This window comes from Pogoniulus pusillus, chromosome 27 (assembly GCF_015220805.1).
Source record: "Pogoniulus pusillus isolate bPogPus1 chromosome 27, bPogPus1.pri, whole genome shotgun sequence".
NCBI classification, from domain to species: domain Eukaryota; kingdom Metazoa; phylum Chordata; class Aves; order Piciformes; family Lybiidae; genus Pogoniulus; species Pogoniulus pusillus.
This window is the reverse complement of record NC_087290.1, coordinates 7263464-7285414: the sequence shown is the minus strand read 5'-3', so window position 1 is coordinate 7285414 and position 21951 is coordinate 7263464. Positions and strand designations below refer to the sequence as shown.

The following is a 21951-nucleotide window of genomic DNA, read 5'->3' as shown; positions in this document are numbered from 1 at the left end:
AGCTGTAGCTGTCAGTCACATCACGAGGTCAAAAGATGCTGATCAAAAACAGTTATTGTCCTTGGGACCTGGGCATGAGAGGAAGAGCAGAGAATCTGCTGTTAGAAACAGAGGGCTAAAACTGCAGCTACTCAAGTTGTGATTGAGGCCAGCTGGGTTGCTGATGAGAGCAAGCCTGATGAGGAGCAGCTGAGGCAGCTGGGGTTGTTTATTGTGGAAAAGGCTGCTGGGAGATCTTTTGTCTCTCCACAACTCCCTGAAAAGACGTTGGAGCAAGGTAGGTGCTGGTTTCTTCTTCCTACTAACAAGTGATATGATGAGAGAAAATGGCATCAGGTTGCATCTGGGGGGTTTAAGGTGGACATTAGTAATATTTCTTTACTGAAAGGGTGGTCAGGTTGCATCTGGGTGGTTTAATTTGGACATTAGTAATATTCCTTTACTGAAAGGGTGGTCAGGCACTGTAACAGCTGCCCAGGGAGGTGGTGGAGTCACCATCTCTGGAGGTGTTAAAATATGTAGGCATGGTGTAGTGGGTGCAGTGATGAAGGGTTGGCAGATGGACTTGATGATCTTAGAGGTCTTTTCCAGGCTTTATGATCTTTTAAGTGCCTTACAATGCCAAAAAGGAGCCACTGCTCTGGGGGAGGACACTGAAAGGCTGTGCCCAGGGTGGCTGTGCTGGAGAGGGAGCTTGTAGAGTTGTTTCAGCCTTGCTTTGTCCTGTGCTTCCAAGTGGGGACATAAAAGGATGCCAGTGTGAAAATGTCAGGAGCCTGTGGCTCTCAGCAGCTGCTTGCCAGGTTTGATGTAGAAAGAGCAGAGGTGTGGTGGATCCCAGTTGTGCTGTGTGGGGAGCAAGAAGCCACAAGCCTGTGTCCAAAGGCACAGGGAGAGATGGAGCATGTCAGCACTTGCACTGGTTGCCACTTCATGTGCACTGACCTGCACCTGGGGAGAGACTCAGCTGGAAACCTCCATGCAAAACTAAATAATGGTGATTTTAGAAGTCCCACTGCATGGGAAGCAGAATACTGAAGGGATTTTTAAATGCTTGGCTCATAATGCTCTGCTTAAAAGCAAAGACCTGCAAAAGATTCCAAGCTCAGAAGCAATCCTAGGGCTTTAATGGGTCACAGGTGTGTGGGGAAATACCTAACGTGATTGGTGCCTGGCCGCAGGACACTCCTGTGTCCTGTTAAGAGTAATCAGCTGAGGCACGAGTTTCAGTGCAGTGCAGAAGAAAGCCCTGCTGAAGCCATTTAGGCAGCTGTGCTTCCCTGGCAGAGCAGCACGAACAGGGACAGAGATGTATTTATATCACTTGATATTTTATTTAGTGCCCATGCATATTTTAGCACCAGCCTGATTAGCTCCCTCAGCATCTATTCTCTGACTCTTCCTCCTGCGCCTGTGAGCGGCACTCCTGCTACCCCTCTGGCTGTTGCAGAGCAAAAGAGGCTGACTGCTGCCTTTAGCCTTCAGGGCAAACTGTGTCTTCCCTTTCTGCTTCTCTATTAACTCTTATTCTCTTAAGTGCAGAGGTGTGCTGTTTAGCATGGAACCACACCTAAGCTCAGCACAGGGTCTAGACCTGTAGCCTGTCAGACAGCTTCTCTTCGCTGATCTTTTATCCCTGGCAGCTCAGTAAATTGAGTGGGCAGGAACTGCCTGCTCCTCTTAGCCATCAGAATAGCAAAAAGCCAACTGTCCTCATATTGTTCTGCTGTTTCCTGTCCCAGGCAGGAATTGATAGAATAGTAGAACTGTTGAAGGTGGAAGAAACCTTTGAGGTCCTCCTCTGGTCTCTTCCAGTCTCTTCTGCTTTCTCTCTGCCCATCTAATGAAATGCCATTTATTATCCTAGCAGCATTATCTTTAAAGATCAGTCATTTGCTCTCTCTGTAGCTTGTGCTGTTCTCGTTACATCAAAACTGCAACCATCTCAGTACTTAATGATAAAAGTATCCTACTGCTGGGCAGTGGTGAGGGATTTGGAAGTCCAGGGTGCTTCAGGCTGCTGCTGGTAAGGTATCATTGTCACTTATGAACCAGCTGCATTCTGGCCATGCTTCCTCACAAATGAATTCAGAGCTTTGCACTACTTTTTAGAATCACAGAATCAGTCAGGGTAGGAAGGGACCACAAGGATCACCTAGTTCCAACTCCCCTGCCATGGGCAGGGACACCCTACCCTAGAGCAGGCTGGCCACAGCCTCATCCTGTCTGGCCTTAAACACCTCCAATTGTGGGGTCCCAACCACCTCCCTGGGCAACCCATTCCAGGCTCTCACCACTCTCATGCTCAACAACTTCCTCCCCACGTCCAGGCTGAATCTCCCCACCTCCAGCTTTGCTCCATTTCCCCTAGTCCTGTCACTCCCTGAGGGCATAAAAAGTCCTTCCCCAGCTTTTTCATAGGCCCCCTTCAGATACTGAAAGACCATAAGAAGGTCACCTGGGAGTCATGGAGTCTTCTCCAGCCTGCACAGCCCCAACTCCTTCAGTCTGTCCTCATAGCAGAGCTGCTGCAGCCCTCTGAGCATCCTCCTGGCCCTTCTCTGAACACACTCCAGCATCTCCACATCCCTCTTGTAACAGGGGCTCCAGAACTGGATGCAGTACTCCAGGTGGGGTCTCTGCAGAGCTGAGTAGAGGGGAAGAATCACCTCCCTCAACCTGCTGGCCACACTCCTCCTGCTGCAGCCCAGGCTCTGGTTGGCTTTCTGGGCTACAAGTGCACACTGCTGGCTCCTGTTGAGCTTCTGGTCCAGCAGCACTCCCAAGTCCCTCTCCTCAGGGCTGCTCTCCAGCCACTCACTGCCCAGCCTGGATCTGTGCTTGGGACTGCCTCGACCCAGATGCAGGACCTTGCACTTGGTCTTGTTGAACCTCATGAGACAAATGCACACCTTCACAGCTTGCCTTTGGTTTTGATAAGGAGCATCACAGAAATGTTCATGTTGGAAAAGTCCTTCAGGATCACCAAGTCCAAAGACTAAGCAGAATTGTTTAAAAAATACAAAGAAGACAACCACCTCCAAACCTCATCCACTTAGTATTGAACACTGAATTTTGCTCTTCCTTGTCTGGATGAAGTGAAAGCTTTGTGTCTTTTGCAGAGCTGTCTTCTCTGTCCCTATGTATACAAAGGTAAAGCTTTCCACTGGCAATGTTTCTACTTCACTGAGGTCAGAACATGTGCACAGACTTGAAGTGAAGGGAATCTAGACCTGAATTGTCATCTGGGCTGTTTCCAACCTGTAAATGCAGTTGGATTGTTGGTTTGGGTTTTCTTTTTTAATAAGGTATATAACAGCTCCTCTGACTTCTGCACAGAGGTCTTGTTGCAGGATGAAGTTGTCTGTTGTGGTGTGATCAGCAGCTTTTTTGGACCTCAAAACTCAGCAGTGACCCTAAGGCTTTGCTGAAGTGCCATCAGATCTGAATCTGAGGGGTATTTCTTGCTCTGGCTTGAAGTGCTGCTCCACTCTGTGAGCAGATGGAACGGCTCTGGCATGGTCTGCCAGCTAAAGAGCAGACTCCCAGTGGGCTAGCTGTGCTCTATTAACTCTCTGGCAGGAAGATCACACACAGGAAGAAGCTTTTCATATATTTATTTTGCATTTATTTTTCAAAGCATCCACCCTTGGTACCTCTTACTGGCCCTGGGGGCTCTTTCTTCCAGCCAGCACACAGACCTGAGCAGCAATGTGAACTCAATCCCAAGTGTTCAAACAAAGGTGCCAAACATTGAGTGTCTGTGACCTCAGCCTTGGTGACCAGTGGTCCATCTGGGACTGGGATATCCCAAACATCTTTTCCTTTATTTGGTGTGGATCCAGTAGCCCCCTTTCATCCCACACATTTCTTTTCTATTGTATTTTTACTGCTGGGTTAGCTTCATCTAGAAAACTGTCTCCTTGTGGGTCCTTGTAGCTGTGCCTACATAGGGCAGAAAGTCATGCTGTGGACTCGACTTCTGTCTCAAAGATGTGAAAGATTTCTTTGGAGAAGGCTTCCCGGGGAGGTCATGGATGCTCCCTCCCTGCAGGTGTTAAAGGCCAGGTTGGGAGAGACTTTGAGCAGCCTGGGCTAGTGGAAGGTATCCCTGACAGTGCCAGGAGGCAGTTGGGATTGGATTATCTTTAAGGTCCCTTCCAAGTGCTATCATTCTATGAATCTGTGAGGCTCTGTCTTGATGATGATGGCACTGCTCTACACAGCTCCTAGTGAACATGAGTTTCCTCTTGTGGAAAGGGCTTGGACTATGGCTGTTAGCAACAAAACTGAGGGATAATATTTTAAGAACAGCAAAGGTGGTGAGAGGCCTGGAACACAAACCCTGTGAGGAGAGGCTGAGGGAGCTGGGGGTGTGCAGCCTGCAGAAGAGGAGGCTCAGGGCAGAGCTCATTGCTGTCTACAACTACCTGAAAGGAGATTGTAGCCAGGTGGGGTTGGTCTCTTCTGCCAGGCACCTAGCAATAGAACAAGGGGACACAGTCTCAAGTTGTGCCAGGGCAGGTCTAGGCTGGATGTTAGGAGGAAGTTCCTGCCAGAGAGAGTGATTGGCATTGGAATGGTCTGCCCAGGGAGGTGGTGGAGTTGCCATCTCTGGTGGTGTTCAAGAGAAGACTGGATGAGGCACTTGGTGACATGGTCTGGTTGATTGGCCAGGGCTGGGTGCTAGGTTGGACTGGATGGTCTTGGAAGTCTCTTCCAACCTGGTTGGTTGATTCTGTGATTCTAAAACCAGGGAAAAATGATAGAAATACAACCACAACAGGCTAACAGCTGCTGCTGCACCATGACATGATGTGTTGGTGCAGGTTCTGAGATGCTGAGTCAAACTATCTGGTGAAAAACAGGATCACTCTTGTTGTTTATCCTCTCCCACTTCTCCTTGCTGAGGATTGGAAGAAAGGGAAAGGAGGAGAGTGAGCAAGGGGCTCTCAGATAGTTGCATTAGCTGTGGATGGTAAAAATCCAAGGTGTCTGGTGCACACAAGTCACCAGAAGCAGATGGTGAAAAGATTAATGAGTGGGAATTGGCAGCATACCTAAAGTAACCTCAAGCTCATCCAAACAAGGAAAGGGAAAGAAAAATAATCACTATGTACCACTTTGAAGTGACCACAGGCAACCTCTTAATTCATTGGAAGAGTTCCCAAATGCAGTCTTTGGGAGCCTTGCATGTAAGCTAAGAGTCCTGAGGATGCAATCCAGTCCAGTGCCTTCTGGTGTTCCATGAGCACCTCCCTGGAGGATGTTACAGCACTGATGTATGGATGGTTCTTTGCTCAGTGCTTTCCTTTATGGGAAAGTGCAGTGAAAAGAGGTGATTGCCTTCAAATTACTTACATGTCTGCCTTTGGTTTCAGAGGGAATAGCAAGGCAGAAATTAAATTTATCTTTATCAGCATTAAACCCCAAAGCAATCATGCAAAAATAGATCATAGAATCAACCAACCAGGTTGGAAGAGACTTCCAAGATCATCCAGTCCAAGCTAGCACCCAGCCCTATCCAGTCAACCAGACCATGGCACTAAGTGTCCTTTTTTTGAACACCTCCAGGGACAGCAACTCCACCACCTCCCTGGGCAGCCCATTCCAATGCCAATCACTCTCTCTGGCAGCAACTTCCTCCTAACATCCAGCCTAGACCTCCCCCAACACAATTTGAGGCTGTGTCCCCTTCTTCTGTTGCTGATCACGTGACAGAAGAGACCAACCCTACCTGGCTACAGCCTCCCTTCAGGTAGCTGTAGACAGCAATGAGGTCATCCCTGAGCCTCCTCTTCTGCAGGCTGCACACCCCCAGCTCCCTCAGCCTCTCCTCACAGGGCTGTGCTCCAGGCCTTTCACCATTGGCCTCTGCCCACCCATCCAGCCAGGCAGGCAGGGTCCCTCTGCAGGTCTCTCCTACCAGATCAACACCTGCTCCTAGCTTGGTGTCATGATCTGAACAAGCACCCCCCAGGAGTATGAAGGTGAATCACAGAATGACTGTGGTTGGAAAAGACCTTTGAGATTATCAAGTCCAACCAAAAGTGGGGAGCAAATAGTTTCTATGTCCTTAATTCTGCTTGTTTGGTTTGGTCTCCTCCTGCAGAAAGCTGAAGAGAGAACAGCATCCTGCCAGTGACACCCCAGCTGACAGCAGTGTCCTGCTGGAAGATTCCTCAATGGATCAGGAGGATTTTCCAGGTAGGCTCCAAGAATTCCCTTTTTTTCAAAAGGAATTATGGCAGAAATTTAAATGTAGTCATTTAAATGTAGAAGCCCAACTCTGTCAAAACTTGCTGCTGAGTCTCTCAAACCCAGCTGTTCTACATCACCAAGGTACCTTGCTCCTGCCCCATCTCCTGCAGCAGTGATGTCAGTGTGCTTTGGGCTGCCATTGCTAAAGCAGGGACACCAATGTCACTGGGTGTTTGTGAGGCAAAGTGCATCCAAGAGCAGGAGCTGGAGAGCAGCTGAGTTAACAAAGCCTGTGTAGATAACAGCAAGACAATGAAATCTAGCAGCAAAAGGCAATGGGCTGTGAGAAGTGGCGTTCTCTAAAGCATTAATGAGTGACAGATGTGCTCCCATCAGGTGCATTTAGACAGATCCCATGCTAAAATCTTAGGGAACCTATCTGCCTTTAAAGAATGAGGCCAGTGGGAGTCTTTTCATAGCTGTGCTGATGGGATCAGACTCTGGGTCTCTATGGTAATCTGTTGCAGTGAAATTTTACAGGCAGCATTAACAGACCTAATTCTGTAGCTCCTCTTTGTGATACCAGGAGATCTGCTGCCTGCTTCAATGTGTAAAGACCCAGCCTGCAGCTCTTGAAAAGGCTGCTGCTGCTGGTGATGCTGAAGTGCTTGAGGTGTGGATGATGAAAATGATCCACAAGAGAGCATATGGGATGAGCTCTTTCTAGTGGTTGGGCTTGATGATCTTAAAGCTCTTAGCCAAAAGGATTCTTTGATTCCATGCATTCTGTTGTATTCATGCTTACAGTGAGTGATTAGCAATTTCAGGTTAGGAACAAAGGTTGATGTTCCCATTAAGTGGTACTGTTTGGAGCTTGCCTCCCCCTCAGCATGGCACTTTCCCAGGGCTGTTGGGACACTCATTCAGCAGTGTCCTCTTAGGGACCAGAGACACCTGCAGTGACCTCACCTTGGGGACATTCATTCAGCAATGTCCTCTTAGGGACCAGAGACACCTGCAGTGACCTGACCTTGGGGACACTCATTCAGCAGTGTCCTCTTAGGGACCAGAGACACCTGCAGTGACCTGACCTGGGGACACTCATTCAGCAGTGTCCTCTTAGGGACCAGAGACACCTGCAGTGGCCTGACCTTGGGACACTCATTCAGCAGTGTCCTCTTAGGGACCAGAGACACCTGCAGTGACCTGACCTTGGGGACACTCATTCAGCAGTGTCCTCTTAGGGACCAGAGACACCTGCAGTGGCCTGACCTTGGGGACACTCATTCAGCAGTGTCCTCTTAGGGACCACAGTCACCTGCAGTGACCTGAGCTTCTCTGTGCTCTTTGACACATGGCAGCTGAAGCCTCGTTGTCAAGTTTTGGGCTTGCCTTGGAGGGTTGTGTGATGTGGGCACTGCAGATCCTTCTGGACTGCATGTCCAGTGCGTGGGTGTCTGTCCTCATGGCAGGGGACTGGAGTCAGGCTGTTGGGCCATATGTCGGCTGCTAAACTGTGAGTGGCTCACAGAGGTGACATTTCTATTTGTCCCTCACTCAAACCAGGGATATGTTAAATATATATATGTAGAGAGCCATTAAAATTATTTGGGTTAAAATCAAAGCAGGGAACTGGAGCAGAAATTGAGACAAGAAACAAAAACCAAAGCAGATGAAAATCTCTGCCCTAAGTGTGAGTCTTTTGTCCCTTTCAAAAGGCACATATGGCCACAAATAGCCCTGCAATGACAAACTGGGGCAGGAATAAGATGGTTTAGGAACACCAAGTGGCTCTCAGGATTTCTAACTGTGATTGAGGGGACCTTGCCTGAGGGGGAATGGAGAATGATGGGCATCTGGCAGTGTTTGTGCATCTGATTCTAAGAGCCAGGGAAAGTGAGTTACAGGATGATCACAAAATGTAGAGAAGGATCTGAGCAATGTTAGCTGGAAATGCCTGGAGGGATCTGGCTGTTTCCCCTCCTGCAAACTTGGGCTGGAGATCAAGTTATGTGGTAAAAACTTTATTTTTTATGAGAATAAGATTGGTCTTATCCAGGCAGGGAAAAATACCCTGAATTTAGCAACCTCTTCTGGAAACAGTCATGGGTGAAGGTAGACTAATATTAAAGCACCACTGTAAAATTTTAAGGAACCTAAAGGACAGATGTGCTCATGGGGAGGGGGAGACACACACAACTTCCCAGAAGAGGGAGTGAGCTCTAGGAAGCCATCCCTATCCCTGTTGAGCAGGAGAGCAGAGCCTCAGACCTGCGCCTCCTGAGGCTGCATGAATCCTGGAGGGAGCTCAGGCACACCAAAGGTCTTCACAGGTGCCCAAAGGGGCAAATGCCATAACACAGGACCTAAGTGTTGTTATCATCTCCAGTGTTGAGCCATGACATAGTCCTCTAAGATTGGAAGTTCAGATGGAGATGAGCCAGAGGTGACTGCATTTCACTTTACAGATGAGGTCTAAAACATTGAGAGAGCAGCAGAAGTCTTCTAAACTTCTGGAGGATTCCTGATCCATGACTTTCTGCCTCCCGCCTCGTTATTTTTGTGTTTTTGACCCAGTTTTGCTCTTACTGAGCAACAAAACATCTTTTCCAGGCTCCTTTGCCCACATTTCTCTTGTCTGTGGGTTTTCTTTTTTTTTTAACTGCATCTCCTGTACAAGGAGATTATGGAAAGTCCATTTCTAAGGCAACAGCAAATGATGGAGGCATTGACCACCTGGAGCCATTGCTGGATAGAAAAAACAGAGTTGGCTTCTGCCATAATCTTTCCCATGTCCCAGTTCCTCTTGCAAAGGTTGCTTTAGGTAATGGAGCAGAGAGAGCAATGAGCAGTCACTGCTGGTATGGGCAGAAGGGGAGGGAAAACAGGAGAACCTGGGTAAAATCTCTTCTATTTTGGGCTATATCACTGTGACTGAAGGCACAAAGTGCCAGGTGTGGAAGTGCTTCCACAAGGAGCAGAAGTTGCTCTCACAAGGCTGGTAACCAAGTTAGGGACCTTACAGTGCTTCAAATACAGCAAGATATGTTTCTCTTACTGGTTTAGATTCTCTTTCCTTGCATCTGCTGTAACTAAGGAGGGGGAGGGAGGAGCAGCTGCTTGTGCAGGTCTCACAAGCTACGAGCAAGCACAGACACTTGTGGCACTGAGCTGCGTATTGGACTGAGCCTGACCTCCGGATCTGCTCCTACTCCTTTTTCTGGATGCTTCTGCTTGCTCTGCCTGGTCTGTTTGAGATAGTTGGTAACATCCTGGTGCAAAATAGCTGAAGTGCAGCTATTGGTTCTCAGCAGAACGGGGGCTTAGGTTCAGAGAAAGCTTGGAGATGCTGCTGTAAATACTCTTATTATAGCTCAGTGTGATATGTTTAGGCAAATCAATTAGCGTGCGGTACACTCTGCCTTCGTGCAGCTCTCAAGTAGAACAACCCTCCTCTTGTGAACACCAAAAATATCTTGCTGCCTCAAAAAGCAAGCCTGAGGTTTGCCTCTATAGGAAGGATTTTATTTGAATATTATTTTAATTAATAATGTCATGAATATTTATATTGTAGCCAGATGGGGTTGGGCTCTTCTGTACTCAGCACTGCTCAGGCCACACCTTGAGTACTGTGTCCAGTTCTGGGCTCCTCAATTCAAGAGAGATGTTGAGGTGCTGGAAGGTGTCCAGAGAAGGGCAAGGAAGCTGGTGAGGGGTCTGGAGCACAGCCCTGTGAGGAGAGGCTGAGGGAGCTGGGGGTGTGCAGCCTGCAGAAGAGGAGGCTCAGGGCAGAGCTCATTGCTGTCTACAACTACCTGAAGGGAAGTTGTAGCCAGGTGGGGTTGGGCTCTTCTGCCAGGCAAGCAGCAACAGAACAAGGGGACACAGTCTCAAGTTGTGCCAGGGGAGGTCTAGGCTGGATGTTAGGAGGAAGTTGTTGGCAGAGAGAGTGATTGGCATTGGAATGGGCTGGGTGGTGGAGTCGCTGTCCCTGGAGGTGTTGAAGCAAAGCCTGGCTGAGGCACTTAGTGCCATGGTCTGGTTGATTGGAGAGGGCTGGGTGCTAGGTTGGACTGGCTGAGCTTGGAGGTCTCTTCCAACCTGGCTGATTCTATGATTCTAAGTTATTTAGTACTTATTATTTTAATTTATTTTGGTTGATTTTATTATTTAATTTGTAATTTGAATTTTGTTTTTTCATCTTTTTTTTAAAATCTGAATTGATTTTGGTTTTTATTTAAATTATAAAAAAACTTCTTTAAAATAAGAATAAATTAAACCAAATTAAATTTGATTGTTATTATTTTAAATAGAATTTATGTTTTTTGAAAAAAAAATATTTTTAATTTATTTTGGTTTAGTTTTTATTTTATTTTGTTTTATTTTTTTACCAGTTACATAAATTTAGGCTTCTTATTATTTAATTGTTATTATTTTAATTTATTTTTGTTTAATTTTAATCTGTATTTATTTTGCTTCATTACTTTTACCAGTCACATTAATTCTGTTTTTTTTTTTCAATTATTCTCTTATTTTGTTGAATTATTTTTTTAACATTCACATACATTTTGGGAGTTTATTATTTATATTTAAATTTGGTTTAATTTTTATTTGACTTTATTTTGCTACATTACATTTTAATTTTTAAAAATTATTTAATTTATATTATTTTAATTGATTTGGGTTTATTTTGTAATTTGAATTTTTTTTTTAATTTGAATTGATTTTTGGTTTTTATTTAAATAAAAAAACTTTTTAAAAAATTGGTTTAATTTATTTTTAATTTGGTTCATTTTATTTTTAAAAATAAAATTATTTTTTCTTATTAATTTTTTTTTTAAATTTATTTTGCTTAATTATTTTTTAACATTCACATTTTGGGTTTTATTTCATTTTTATTCTTTTAACTTTGGTTTAATTTTTATTTTACATTAACTTCATTATTTTTAAAACATTTGCATTAATTTTGGGAGTTTTATTTCATTTTTATTCTTTTAATTTTGGTTTAATTTTTATTTTAACTTAGTTTGCTTGATTATTTTTTAACATTTGCATTAATCTGGAGGTTTTTCTAATTTCATTTTTATTCTTTTAACTTCAGTTTAATTTTTATTTTACTTTAACTTCATTTTTTTTAACATTTGCATTAATTTTAGGAGTTTTATTTCAGTTTTATTCTTTTAATTTAGGTTTATATGTATTATACTACATTCTTTTTTAACATTCACATTAATTTTGGCTATTTAGTTTTTATTCTTTTATTTTGGTTTAATATTTAATTTATTTTGCTTCATTTTTTTTTGACATTCACATTAATTTTGGGGGTTTTATTATTTTCTTTTCTTTAAATTTTGGTTTAATTTTTAATTTATCATGCTTCATTATTTTTAACATTCACATTATTCTTGTAAACTATTTTAAAAGTCGAATTAATTTTTCTTGTTATTGAATTTTTATTTTATTTTGGTTTGATTTTTAGTTTAATTTATTTTCCTTCATTATTTTTTAACATTTGCTTTCATTTGGGCTTTTCTTTTTCATTTGGGCTTTTCTTTTTCATTTGGGCTTTTCTTTTTCATTTGGGCTTTTCTTTTTCATTTGGGCTTTTCTTTTTCATTTGGGCTTTTCTTTTTCATTTGGGTTATTCAATTTATTTTTTATTTGAATTTGTTTATTTCACTTTTATTTTGTTTTAATTAATATTTATCAATTGATTTTATTAGTTTATTATTGATTTAAAGGCAATCTTTTCAAAGTTACCTTGTTTTCTTGCTCTGCCCCTCTTCCCAGAATCAAACCAAACTCACTTTTCAGTTGAAAGCTAAACTCAGTGCAGACATTTCCTTAGATTTAACACTTTTGGGTTCTTTTAATGTGTTCCACTGAAAATTTGCTTTGGTTTAATTTGCTGCTGGAAAGCAGAAACTTAAAAGGCTGAACTGTCTCTAAGCAATTTGGTTTGAGTTCTGTTAATTAGAAGAGAAGGAAGCTATTGATAGCCTGGTCCCTAGCCTGAAGAGAAGGTGGAGCTCAGGGCTTGGTGTAGGTGAATGGAAGCTTGAACACACACAGAGCAGCTGCAGAGTAACAGACTCTGCCTTTGTCCAGCTGAATGACCACAGCAGGCACAGAGGAAGCACTCCCAAGGGAAACAGCACTTACCGGTGGGTACAGCAGCATCTATAAAGATTCACCACCTCCCAGTCAGCAGAGGAAAAGTATCTTCGTTGTTATTTAGCCTTATCCTCATTGTTCTTTGGCCTGAAATAAAGCTGCTAAACAAACCAGACAGGAAACAGTGCATTTGGTCAAAGGCACAGCTGGTGAGGGGCCTGGAGCACAGCCCTATGAATAGAGGCTGAGGGAGCTGGGGGTGTGCAGCCTGCAGAAGAGGAGGCTCAGGAGTGTCCTCGTTGCTCTCTACAACTACTTGAAGGGAGGCTGTAGCCAGGTGGGGGTTGGTCTCTTCTCCCAAGCAACCAGCAACAGAACAAGGGGACAGAGTCTCAAATTGTGCCGGGAGAGGTCTAGGCTGGATGTTAGGAGGAAGTTGTTGGCAGAGAGAGTGATTGGCATTGGAATGGGCTGCCCAGGGAGGCGGTGGAGTTGCTGTGTCTGGAGGTGTTGAAGCAAAGCCTGAATGAGGCACTTAGTGCCATGGTCTGCTTGATGTGCTATGTTGGACTGGATGAGCTTGGAGATCTCTTCCAACCTGATTGATTCGATTCTGTTCAGTCCTGTCTGCACAATGTTAGTACCCAAAGCAGTCCCCTGTTGTGGCAGGGACCATGTAGCCTGAATGATCAGTCAGCATCACCAAGTGGGAGTAATTCCACTATTCCCATAAAGCCTACTGTGTGAGGTGCTCCCCTGCTCCTCACAGCACAGGCTGTCAAGGTCAGCTGCTGGAGTGAGGTGCTGCTACTCAACAGCCCCATGAGGTCCCTCATCATCAGTGAGTGAAATGCATGGAGGCAGCAGAAGGAAAATATGATTTGTAAGCATGTTCAGTGTTAATTATTTATCATACAGGGCTAGGCAGGCACTGGGTCCGTTACAGAGCGGTGGCAGCCACTCTGTGGGTGCCCTGAAGGCCAAAGCGATAGGAGAATATGGTGCAGCTAAAAGCTTGGTGTGGCCAAGCTATCTGGACAGGTGAGCTACACTTAGAATCTTCTTCTTTCTCTCTGCCCATCTAATGAAATGGCATTTATTATCCTAGCAGCATTATCTTTAAAGATCAGTCATTTGCTCTCTCTGTAGCTTGTGCTGTTCTTGTTACATCAAAACTGCAACCATCTCAGTACTTAATGATAAAAGTATCCTACTGCTGGGCAGTGGTGAGGGGTTTGGAAGTCCAAGGTGCTTCAGGCTGCTGCTGGTAAGGTATCATTGTCATTTATGAACCAGTTGCATTCTGGCCATGCTTTCTCACAAATGAATTCAGAGCTCTGCACTACTTTTTAGAATCACAGAATCAGGCAGGGTTGGAAGGGACCACAGGGATCAGCCAGTTCCAGCCCCCCTGCCATGGGCAGGGACACCCTACCCTAGAGCAGGCTGGCCACAGCCTCATCCAGCCTGGCCTTAAACACCTCCAGGGATGAGGCATCAACCACTTCCCTGGGTAACCCATTCCAGCCTCTCACGCTCAACAACTTGCAGTGGCATAGATAGGAAGGGGAATACATTCCTGTCCTTTTTTTGTTTCAAGCTGTTCACACAAAATGGAAGGGGAGGATTTGGCCCAGTTTATGGTGGTAAATTCAGTTAGGTGGAGGCAGATCCTCCTTTTGGCAGCACACACATTCCTTTTGTAGCTCCTGCCTTTCTGTTGGGGCATCTGTGCTTGTATCACAGTGTTGCAGCTCAGACACAATGCCCTCAGAGCTGTCTTTAGGAGTAGTGAATTAACTAATTTTGGAGCTTGGAGATACAGCATGTTCTAGCTCAAGTCTTCTTTCTTCACAGAGTGTCCAGGCTTCATAAAGTATCCTACTCAATTGGTGCATCTGAGCTCAAAACCAAAGCATGATGTGTGTGCATCTGGCTACCCATGCAGGGATGTTTTCTAGGCAGTTCCAAGTGGGTTCTAGGAATAAGGTGGTTGTAACTAAGGATGCTCTCCTAGCCTGTGTTACCTGGATTTGTAGCACCTCCCCAGTTCTCCTCCCTCTCAACGTTTAGTCTGCAGGGGGAACAGACTGGTTCCTTACAAACCTGCACATATGTAAGCTTAGAAAGAGCTAAGCCAAGGTTAATATTTCCTCTGCAAGCCTTCTTTGCTCTTTGCAGGATTGCAAATAGTAAAAACAAACCAGGCTCGTCTAGTTCAAACTCTACAAGTTCCAAATGTCATGAGGAGGCTGCTAGGGTTGAGTTTCTGTTTACACACTTGCTTTCACTGGGGGAAGACTGCGTTTCACTCAGCCAGAGCCAGCACAATCACTTTTCACTTCAGCTTAGTCACTCTTCTGTTATGGACAAAGCCTAAACCACTAGAGGTCAGGGAAGGAATGGACAGGGATATGCTCTTTAAAACTGGAGGGGAAGGTAAAATGTGGCAGGGGAGCTGTCTTCTCACCGTCTGTATCGTCCAGGTGAATTTCAATAGCCTTGATTTTTAGATAGTCCCCTGGGGTGTGTGTGTCTGTATGTTACTGCTGTTTGACATCTTCACTCAGTCCTTGGCTTTGCTGCAGAGCTGCAGTGAGACCTTTAGCAGAGCATCTAATTGCTCCCTGCTACAGACCCCCATCTGTCATGGGAGGATTCTACTGCAGGTCGTTGCCTGAATTCGGGGAAAGCATGGTGTGGCAGTGCCTGTTTTTCACTGCATGAGAGGTGGGGTGGGAATGGGGAGAAGAACAGGGCCCTGTCATCCACTGGGGCTGATTGAAATGCAGGTAACTCACCACCTCTCTTATCTCCAAGCAGTTCTCTCGCCTAGAAATACTTGCAAAGCAACCTGGCCTGAGGTTCAGCTGCGGGGCGAAGGTTCTCTGGCAGAGATGAAAGGCAGCTGCTAACTAGATGCTCTCTGCTGTTTTATTTCCCTGCTTTTGCTTTTCATCCGGAGCACGTCGGCTGTACGCGCAGGAGTCAGCCTGTGCTTGCCGGACCGGCTGCCGTGGGCAGAGGGCAGGGGTCTGAGGCTGCCGCTCCGCATGCAGCCGCGCCCGCAGGTGAGCGGCAGGTGGCAGGTGGGGAGCCACCAGCAGGGGGAGCCACCAGCAGGGGGAGCCACCTGCCCTCCGCAGGAGCAGCCTCGGGGAGGTGCTCACAGGGGGACGCAGGACCTGGGCAATGCCCTGCTAAAGGGCACTTCGTCACCTGCACCTGCTTCTTCAGAGGCTGGCAGGAGACCAAGGGAGAAGGGAAGCAGAGAACATGAACAGCTCTTGGCGTGGCCTTTTGCAAGGCTGAGGTAGGCGTTTGTCCCCACCGTGGTGCTTGCAGCCAAACAGTGAGGCTCTGATGCTGGTGGCTGCTGCTCTGCCTGTCTGCCTGGCCGGGGTGGCCAGCACAAGATGAGTGGAAGGAGACACGGCTTTGGGAACCCTGCCCACACAGGGGAGGAATGCCAGTGTACACCAGGGCATGCACTAGAGTGCTGTGACCGAGCTGGTGGCACAGCAGTCTGCACTGTAAGAATATTTTCTAACTGCTTTCAGCATTCCCCTCCCACCTTTCAGTTTGTTCTGTCACCCTTTTTACCAGGGATTTGGGTGAATCCAGGCATTTCTTATTCCTGCTGCAGGCAGAGCTTAGCCATATAGGGGCAGCATGTGGCTAACCCAGGGAAACAGTCCCATGGGAGTAGCTTCTGCACCTGCTGCTGCCCTCCCAGGGTGAGCAAGCTGCAGCTCTGGCTCAGTGCTTGCTAGGGGCTGTGAAATGAAATTTTAGGCAGTACCAGGGGGGATTTTAAGGTGAGTCGTGTGCTGAGGATTTGTAGGTTCTAATGCATCTGGTTGCTCAAGGTATTCTGCAAGATGTGGAGTATTTCCTCATTCCCACAAGGTTGTTTGATTACAACCCTCAGAGCCTTCTTTCCTCACTTCCCCCTGCTTCATGGTAACAGGACTGTGACCTGTCCCCCGGGGGTGCAGAGGAAAATACTTGACATGTTTTTCCTCATCACTGCTCCTTTACTGTAACTCTCAGCCCTGTTTTCTTACAGCTGGTGGTAGCAACCAACCCCTTCCTGACCTGTGAATTGCTACCTTCTGAGGTGCTTTGTCAGGGAAGGGCTCTGGCTGTTGTAGTGCCAGTGGTAAGCACACTTCTCTGTACTGACAGAAGTGATTGCTACTCAGAGGAGTATTAGGCATGTGTGAATGATTGCACCCACAGCTTCAGTGTTAGTGGTGCTCATTCTCCATCTGCTTCAAGGAAGATCTAGGGAAGCTGCCAGGAAAATAAAGTAGTAAATAATGTTTCTGTTGCACCTGCCATCAGAGACTTGCAAAGTGTTTTTCAAGCTATGCCCAAGCCCTGCTACCTTTAGGAAATGAGAGGAAGTTCTTTGCTTTCTGGTAACTGGGAGATGTGAGGAGACTCATAGAATCAAGCAGGTTGGAAGAGACCTCCAAGATCATCCAGTCCAACCTAGCACCCAGCCCTGTCCAGTCAACTAGACCATGGCACTAAGTGCTTCAGCCAGGCTTTGCTTCAACACCTCCAGAGACAGCAACTCCACCTCCCTGGGCAGCCCATTCCAATGCCAATCACTCTCTCTGGCAGGAACTTCCTCCTAATATACAGCCTAGACCTGCCCTGGCACAACCTGAGACTGTCCCCCCTTGTTCTGTTGCTGATTGCCTGGCAGCAGAGCCCAACCCCACCTGGCTACAGCCTCCCTTCAGGTAGTTGCAGACAGCAATGAGCTCTGCCCTGAGCCTCCTCTTCTGCAGGCTGCACCCCCCCAGCTCCCTCAGCCTCTCCTCACAGGGCTGTGCTCCAGGCCCCTCAAGAGCTTCGTTGCCCTTCTCTGGACACTTTCAAGTATCTCAACATCTCTCTTGAATTGAGGAGCCCAGAACTGGACACAGTACTCAAGGTGTGTCCTGAGCAGTGTTGAGTACAGGAGAAGACCTAACCCTGGGCAACATGGACCTGGTGGGGTCTGTCTGTATTTTCAGGCTTGCAGTAAGAACTCTGTTCCAGGAGGCACATGGAAATTAGATTAGATGCAATGCCAAGAAACTGGAGTGCCACAAGATTGCTCAGTGAGGGAAAAACCGTGCAGTGACAGAAATGTCCACACTCCTGGGTTTGTTATGTGTTCAACACATGGTGTTCTTAGGTTGGCAGTTGGACTTGGTGATCTTAGAGGTCATTTCAAACTGAAACAATTCTATGATTCAGCACTCAGTGGGCAGGATGCTGCCCCTTCCTTGGCACACTATGGCCATGACCTTGCAGGAGCTGGCATGGTTAATGCTTCATCCTCAACTTTGAGACCCTTCTGCATTTCTCTTATCAGACATCTTCTATTCATCTAGCTTGTCTAAAACTTCTGGCTACTTCTGCACATCTGCACATCTGTGTTCAGTTCTGGGCCCCCCAGTTTAGGAGGGACATTGAGATGCTTGAGCGTGTCCAGAGAAGGGCAACGAGGCTGGGGAGAGGCCTTGAGCACAGCCCTACGAGGAGAGGCTGAGGGAGCTGGGATTGGTTAGCCTGGAGAAGAGGAGGCTCAGGGCAGACCTCATTGCTGTCTACAGCTACCTGAGGGGTGGTTGTGGCCAGGAGGAGGTTGCTCTCTTCTCTCAGGTGGCCAGCACCAGAACAAGAGGACACAGCCTCAGGCTGTGCCGGGGGAGATTTAAGCTGGAGGTGAGGAGAAAGTTCTTCCCTGAGAGAGTCATTGGACACTGGAATGGGCTGCCCGGGGAGGTGGTGGAGTCGCCGTCCCTGGAGCTGTTCAAGGCAGGATTGGACGTGGCACTTGGTGCCGTGGTCTGGCCTTGAGCTCTGTGGTAAAGGGTTGGACTTGATGATCTGTGAGGTCTCTTCCAACCCTGATGATACTGTGATCAAATGTTTTGTCCTTGCAACCATGGAAGCAGCCTGCTCTGTCTCACTCGTGGTGCCTTCAAACCCCAGCCTCCTCGCAGGGCAGGCTGTGGCATCTTAGTGTGACGGGAAGCATGCTGCACCCAAAGGGGAAGTGTTCCAACCCTCTTCTCTGTGCAGAGCCTGCCTCTCACCCCACACAGAAAGAGCTCTTTTCAGAAGAAACTAAACGCCAAAGGTGTGCATGTGGAAGGCCTTGGCTGAAGGAGTTTTGCACCCAAAGGTAGAAGGAGCCTGGGCTAGTGGCCCCAGTGTTCTGTGCTCCATCCAAGCTCATGCTGTGCCAGATGGGCAACAGCCTGTGGGGAGCTGGTTCCAAGGGAGTTCTCTCTTCTAGGGAGCAAGAAGGAGAGGCTGACAGTGGCTTGCCTGGAGGCTGTCAGTGACCATGTCAGTGATTGGCTGCTCTAATTGACAGCCTTATGCTGAGCCCTGCAGTGCAGTGAGCTCTGGCTGCACCTGGAGGGCTGACCACTCTTGCTGTTTCTTCTGGGCTTGGTTTGCTGTTTTGTGGGGGTTTTGTTGTTGTTTTTTTTTTTTCAGCTTCTTTTAGGATCCTTCCAACAAATAGACTCACACCTGCTGTTAGCTCTATCTGGTGAAGTATTTGTTTGATGATGGGCAGAGATCTGTCTGCTGTAGAACACCTGGCCTGGAGCTCTTTGCCACTGTTAAAGACCAGAAGGACCAGTCAAGCTGCTGGCAGACCCTTTCTAAGGCATTACCTTCTTTCTCCAGCTACAAACTTAAATTCTAGGAAAAGCTGACCCCTAGCACTGGTTTTCCTACATAAGGAAGATGTCTCCATGGCCATTATCACCACCTGCCATGCTAGTTGGTGGTGAGAGCTTTTCTAGCCATTTGCTTTTCATCTGCTCAGAGCTCAGCAGGGCAACTCACTGTCACCTAGAATCTCATTTGGACTGTCTGAATCTCTGAGTAGTTCTGCATCACTTCAAAGATGATTACAGACATTGACTGTCCCCTCAGAAATGCTCATGGATAAACTGGAGATGGTCAGCATGAGAAAGATGCATAGCTGTGGGCTGTAGATATTTGTAAGGGCCTCGTAGAGGACATTATTGATTTGTTATTCTTAAAGCTGGCTGTCACCAGGTGAGCCTTCTGCAGGTTTAGCTCTGCAAAGGCTTGCATTCAGGTCTTATCACACTTCCACCAAAGTGCTATTGCTTCCTTACCTCTTCAGGAAGACTTCTGCCTGGTGACTGCTGAATGGAGACAGAGAGGAAGTGAAATGAGGACAGCAATGAAGTCAGAATGCAGAACTGCATTTATTTATCTGGTTTAATTTTAGCTTAGACTGGGCTCAAGGAAAAGTTTCTTCACAAAAAGAGCAGTCAGACACTGGAATGGACTGCCCAGGTTGAGTCACCAGCCCAAGATGTGTTCAAAGGTTGTTTAGATGTGGTGCTTGGGTTGAGGGGTGTGCTTTGTAGAGTAGGGTTAATGGTTGGATTTGGTGAGCCAAGGGTCTCTTCCAACCTGAATAATTCTGTGCCCAAACCACATCTCTCTGGTGAGCTTGTTAGGTGGAGCAGGGCACTCTTATGGCCTGGAGTCAGCTGGGGTTTTGCCTCTTCTAAAACTAGTTTTTCTCACCCTCTAAGGGATAACTGACAAAAGCAAATCAGCTCCTACCTGTGTGCTCTAAACAAGCTGTAAATCAACTCCACCGTGGCTGTGTGGGAGGAGGAGGATGTTTCCAAGCACTAGGAAGGAAAGCTGCCTTTAAAGAAGTCAGTTACTTAATGATGCTTTTATGGCACACTTCTGCATGGGCTGGATGTGGGGGGAGGGCAGGGCTATTGCTATGCTGCTCAGATGTGAGACAGTGCTTTGTATTTCACCACCCATTCCTCAGAGAGTTGAACTCAAGGAAAACACAAGTGCTAAAAATATTGATATGGACAAGAAAAGCCACAGCACATTCATGTGGGATCCAAGGGCCAGCTGCTTTGTGGTGGTAGAAGCTCTGTGGCTTGTGCATTGTGAAGGACTTTGCAGCTCAGTAAGTTGTGGTTGCTTCAGAAAGATCTGGCAGTGTTGTGTTTTGTTTTTTTTTTTAAACCAGTAATACTTCTGTGGCCTTTGGGTTTGCCTCCATAAAGCAGAAAGCTGAAGGTTTGGATTCAGGAGTATCACTGAGCCTATTTTTCATAATGTGCTGTGGATGGGATCCACAGTGCTAATGAGATGAGCTTTCACAGCTATTATCTTCTAGCTGTTGCCTGGCTGTGGTGCAGTCTGATGCTCCTGCAAACAGAGCTAATGGCAGGTGCAGTTATTTTTTGGGTTTTTTTTGAACCAGCAGAGAAGGTTGAGTTTGTGGTGCAATTTCCAACTTCTCCATCTTCCCTGCAACCCAGGTATCCAGTGAATTACACCTCTGAAAGCAGCCAAGAGGAAAGGGACCTGGGGGTACTGATAGATAGTAGGCTGAAGATGAGCCAGCAGTGTGCCCAGGTGGCCAAGAGAGCCAATGGCATCCTGGCCTGCATCAGGAACAGTGTGGCCAGTAGGACAAGGGAGGTCATTCTGCCCCTGTACTCAGCACTGCTCAGGCCACACCTTGAGTACTGTGTCCAGTTCTGGGCCACTCAATTCAAGAGAGATGTTGAGGTGCTGGAATGTGTCCACAGGAGGGCGACAAAGCTGGGGAGGGGCCTGGAATGTAAACCCTATGAGGAGAGGCTGAGGGAGCTGGGGGTGTGCAGCCTGCAGCAGAGGAGGCTCAGGGCAGACCTCATTGCTGTCTACAACTACCTGAAGGGACATTGTAGCCAGGTGGAGTTGGGCTCTTCTGCCAGGCAAGCAGCAACAGAACAAGGGGACACAGTCTCAAGTTGTAGCAGGGCAGGTCTAGGCTGGATGTTAGGAGGAAGTTCTTCGCAGAGAGAGTGACTGGCATTGGAATGGGCTGCCCAGGGAGGTGGTGGAGTCGCTATGCCTGGAGGTGTTGAAGCAAAGCCTGGCTGAGGCACTTAGTGCCATGGTCTGGTTGGCTGGCCAGGGCTGGGTGCTAGGTTGGACTGGCTGAGCTTGGAGGTCTCTTCCAACCTGGTTGATTCTATGATTCTATGAAATCCACCTGTGATATCCAGAAAATTCCAAGCAGGACAACTGCTCCACTTTCTGTCCTGATGGCAAGACAGGCTGAAAGCGAGCAGAAGTGTGGATAAAAAGGTTCTGCCAGCTTGGTGCTAGGAGGCTTCTCTCTTTTATTAGAATCATATCTGCATAAAAATCTTTGTAGTCTTATTATAGAGCTTTATATTACTGGGAACCAGCAGACAAAGACAAACCTTCCAGATAATGGACTGGGGAGCAAATACTATTAAATGTAAGGTCAGATAATCCTGGATATAATATCTAATAGATTTTTTTTCTCATCAGACTGTGTCTGAATCAACAAGAGATGATATGACTTCAAATATGATTATTGCAAGTGTTAAGGATATGATAAAGGAGTAGCTGAAAAAAAAACAACCCAACATAATCCGAGCTTGGGTGATCATAAATTGATTCTGCTTAAATTAAATGAAAGGATAAACAAAAGTAGGTTTGCCATTCAGATTTTCTGTTTCAAAGGGAAAACAGGTTAAGGAAAACCACATAGTTGAATATGGAAAAGGTCTGGAATTTCATTGT

The 21951-nt window shown here is 46.6% G+C and overlaps 1 protein-coding gene across 1 annotated transcript in view; it reads left to right on the top strand.

Annotated features, from left to right (window-relative positions):
• Positions 1-248: 248 nt before the first annotated feature.
• SPNS2 (SPNS lysolipid transporter 2, sphingosine-1-phosphate) overlaps positions 249-21951 on the top strand; it is a 230792-nt gene continuing 209089 nt past the window's right edge. The window contains exons 1-2 of the mRNA XM_064166684.1: positions 249-277; positions 6113-6207. Coding sequence (XP_064022754.1) covers positions 6186-6207 — 22 coding nt within the window. The 5' untranslated portion in view covers positions 249-277; positions 6113-6185. The remainder of the gene's footprint in view (positions 278-6112; positions 6208-21951) is intronic.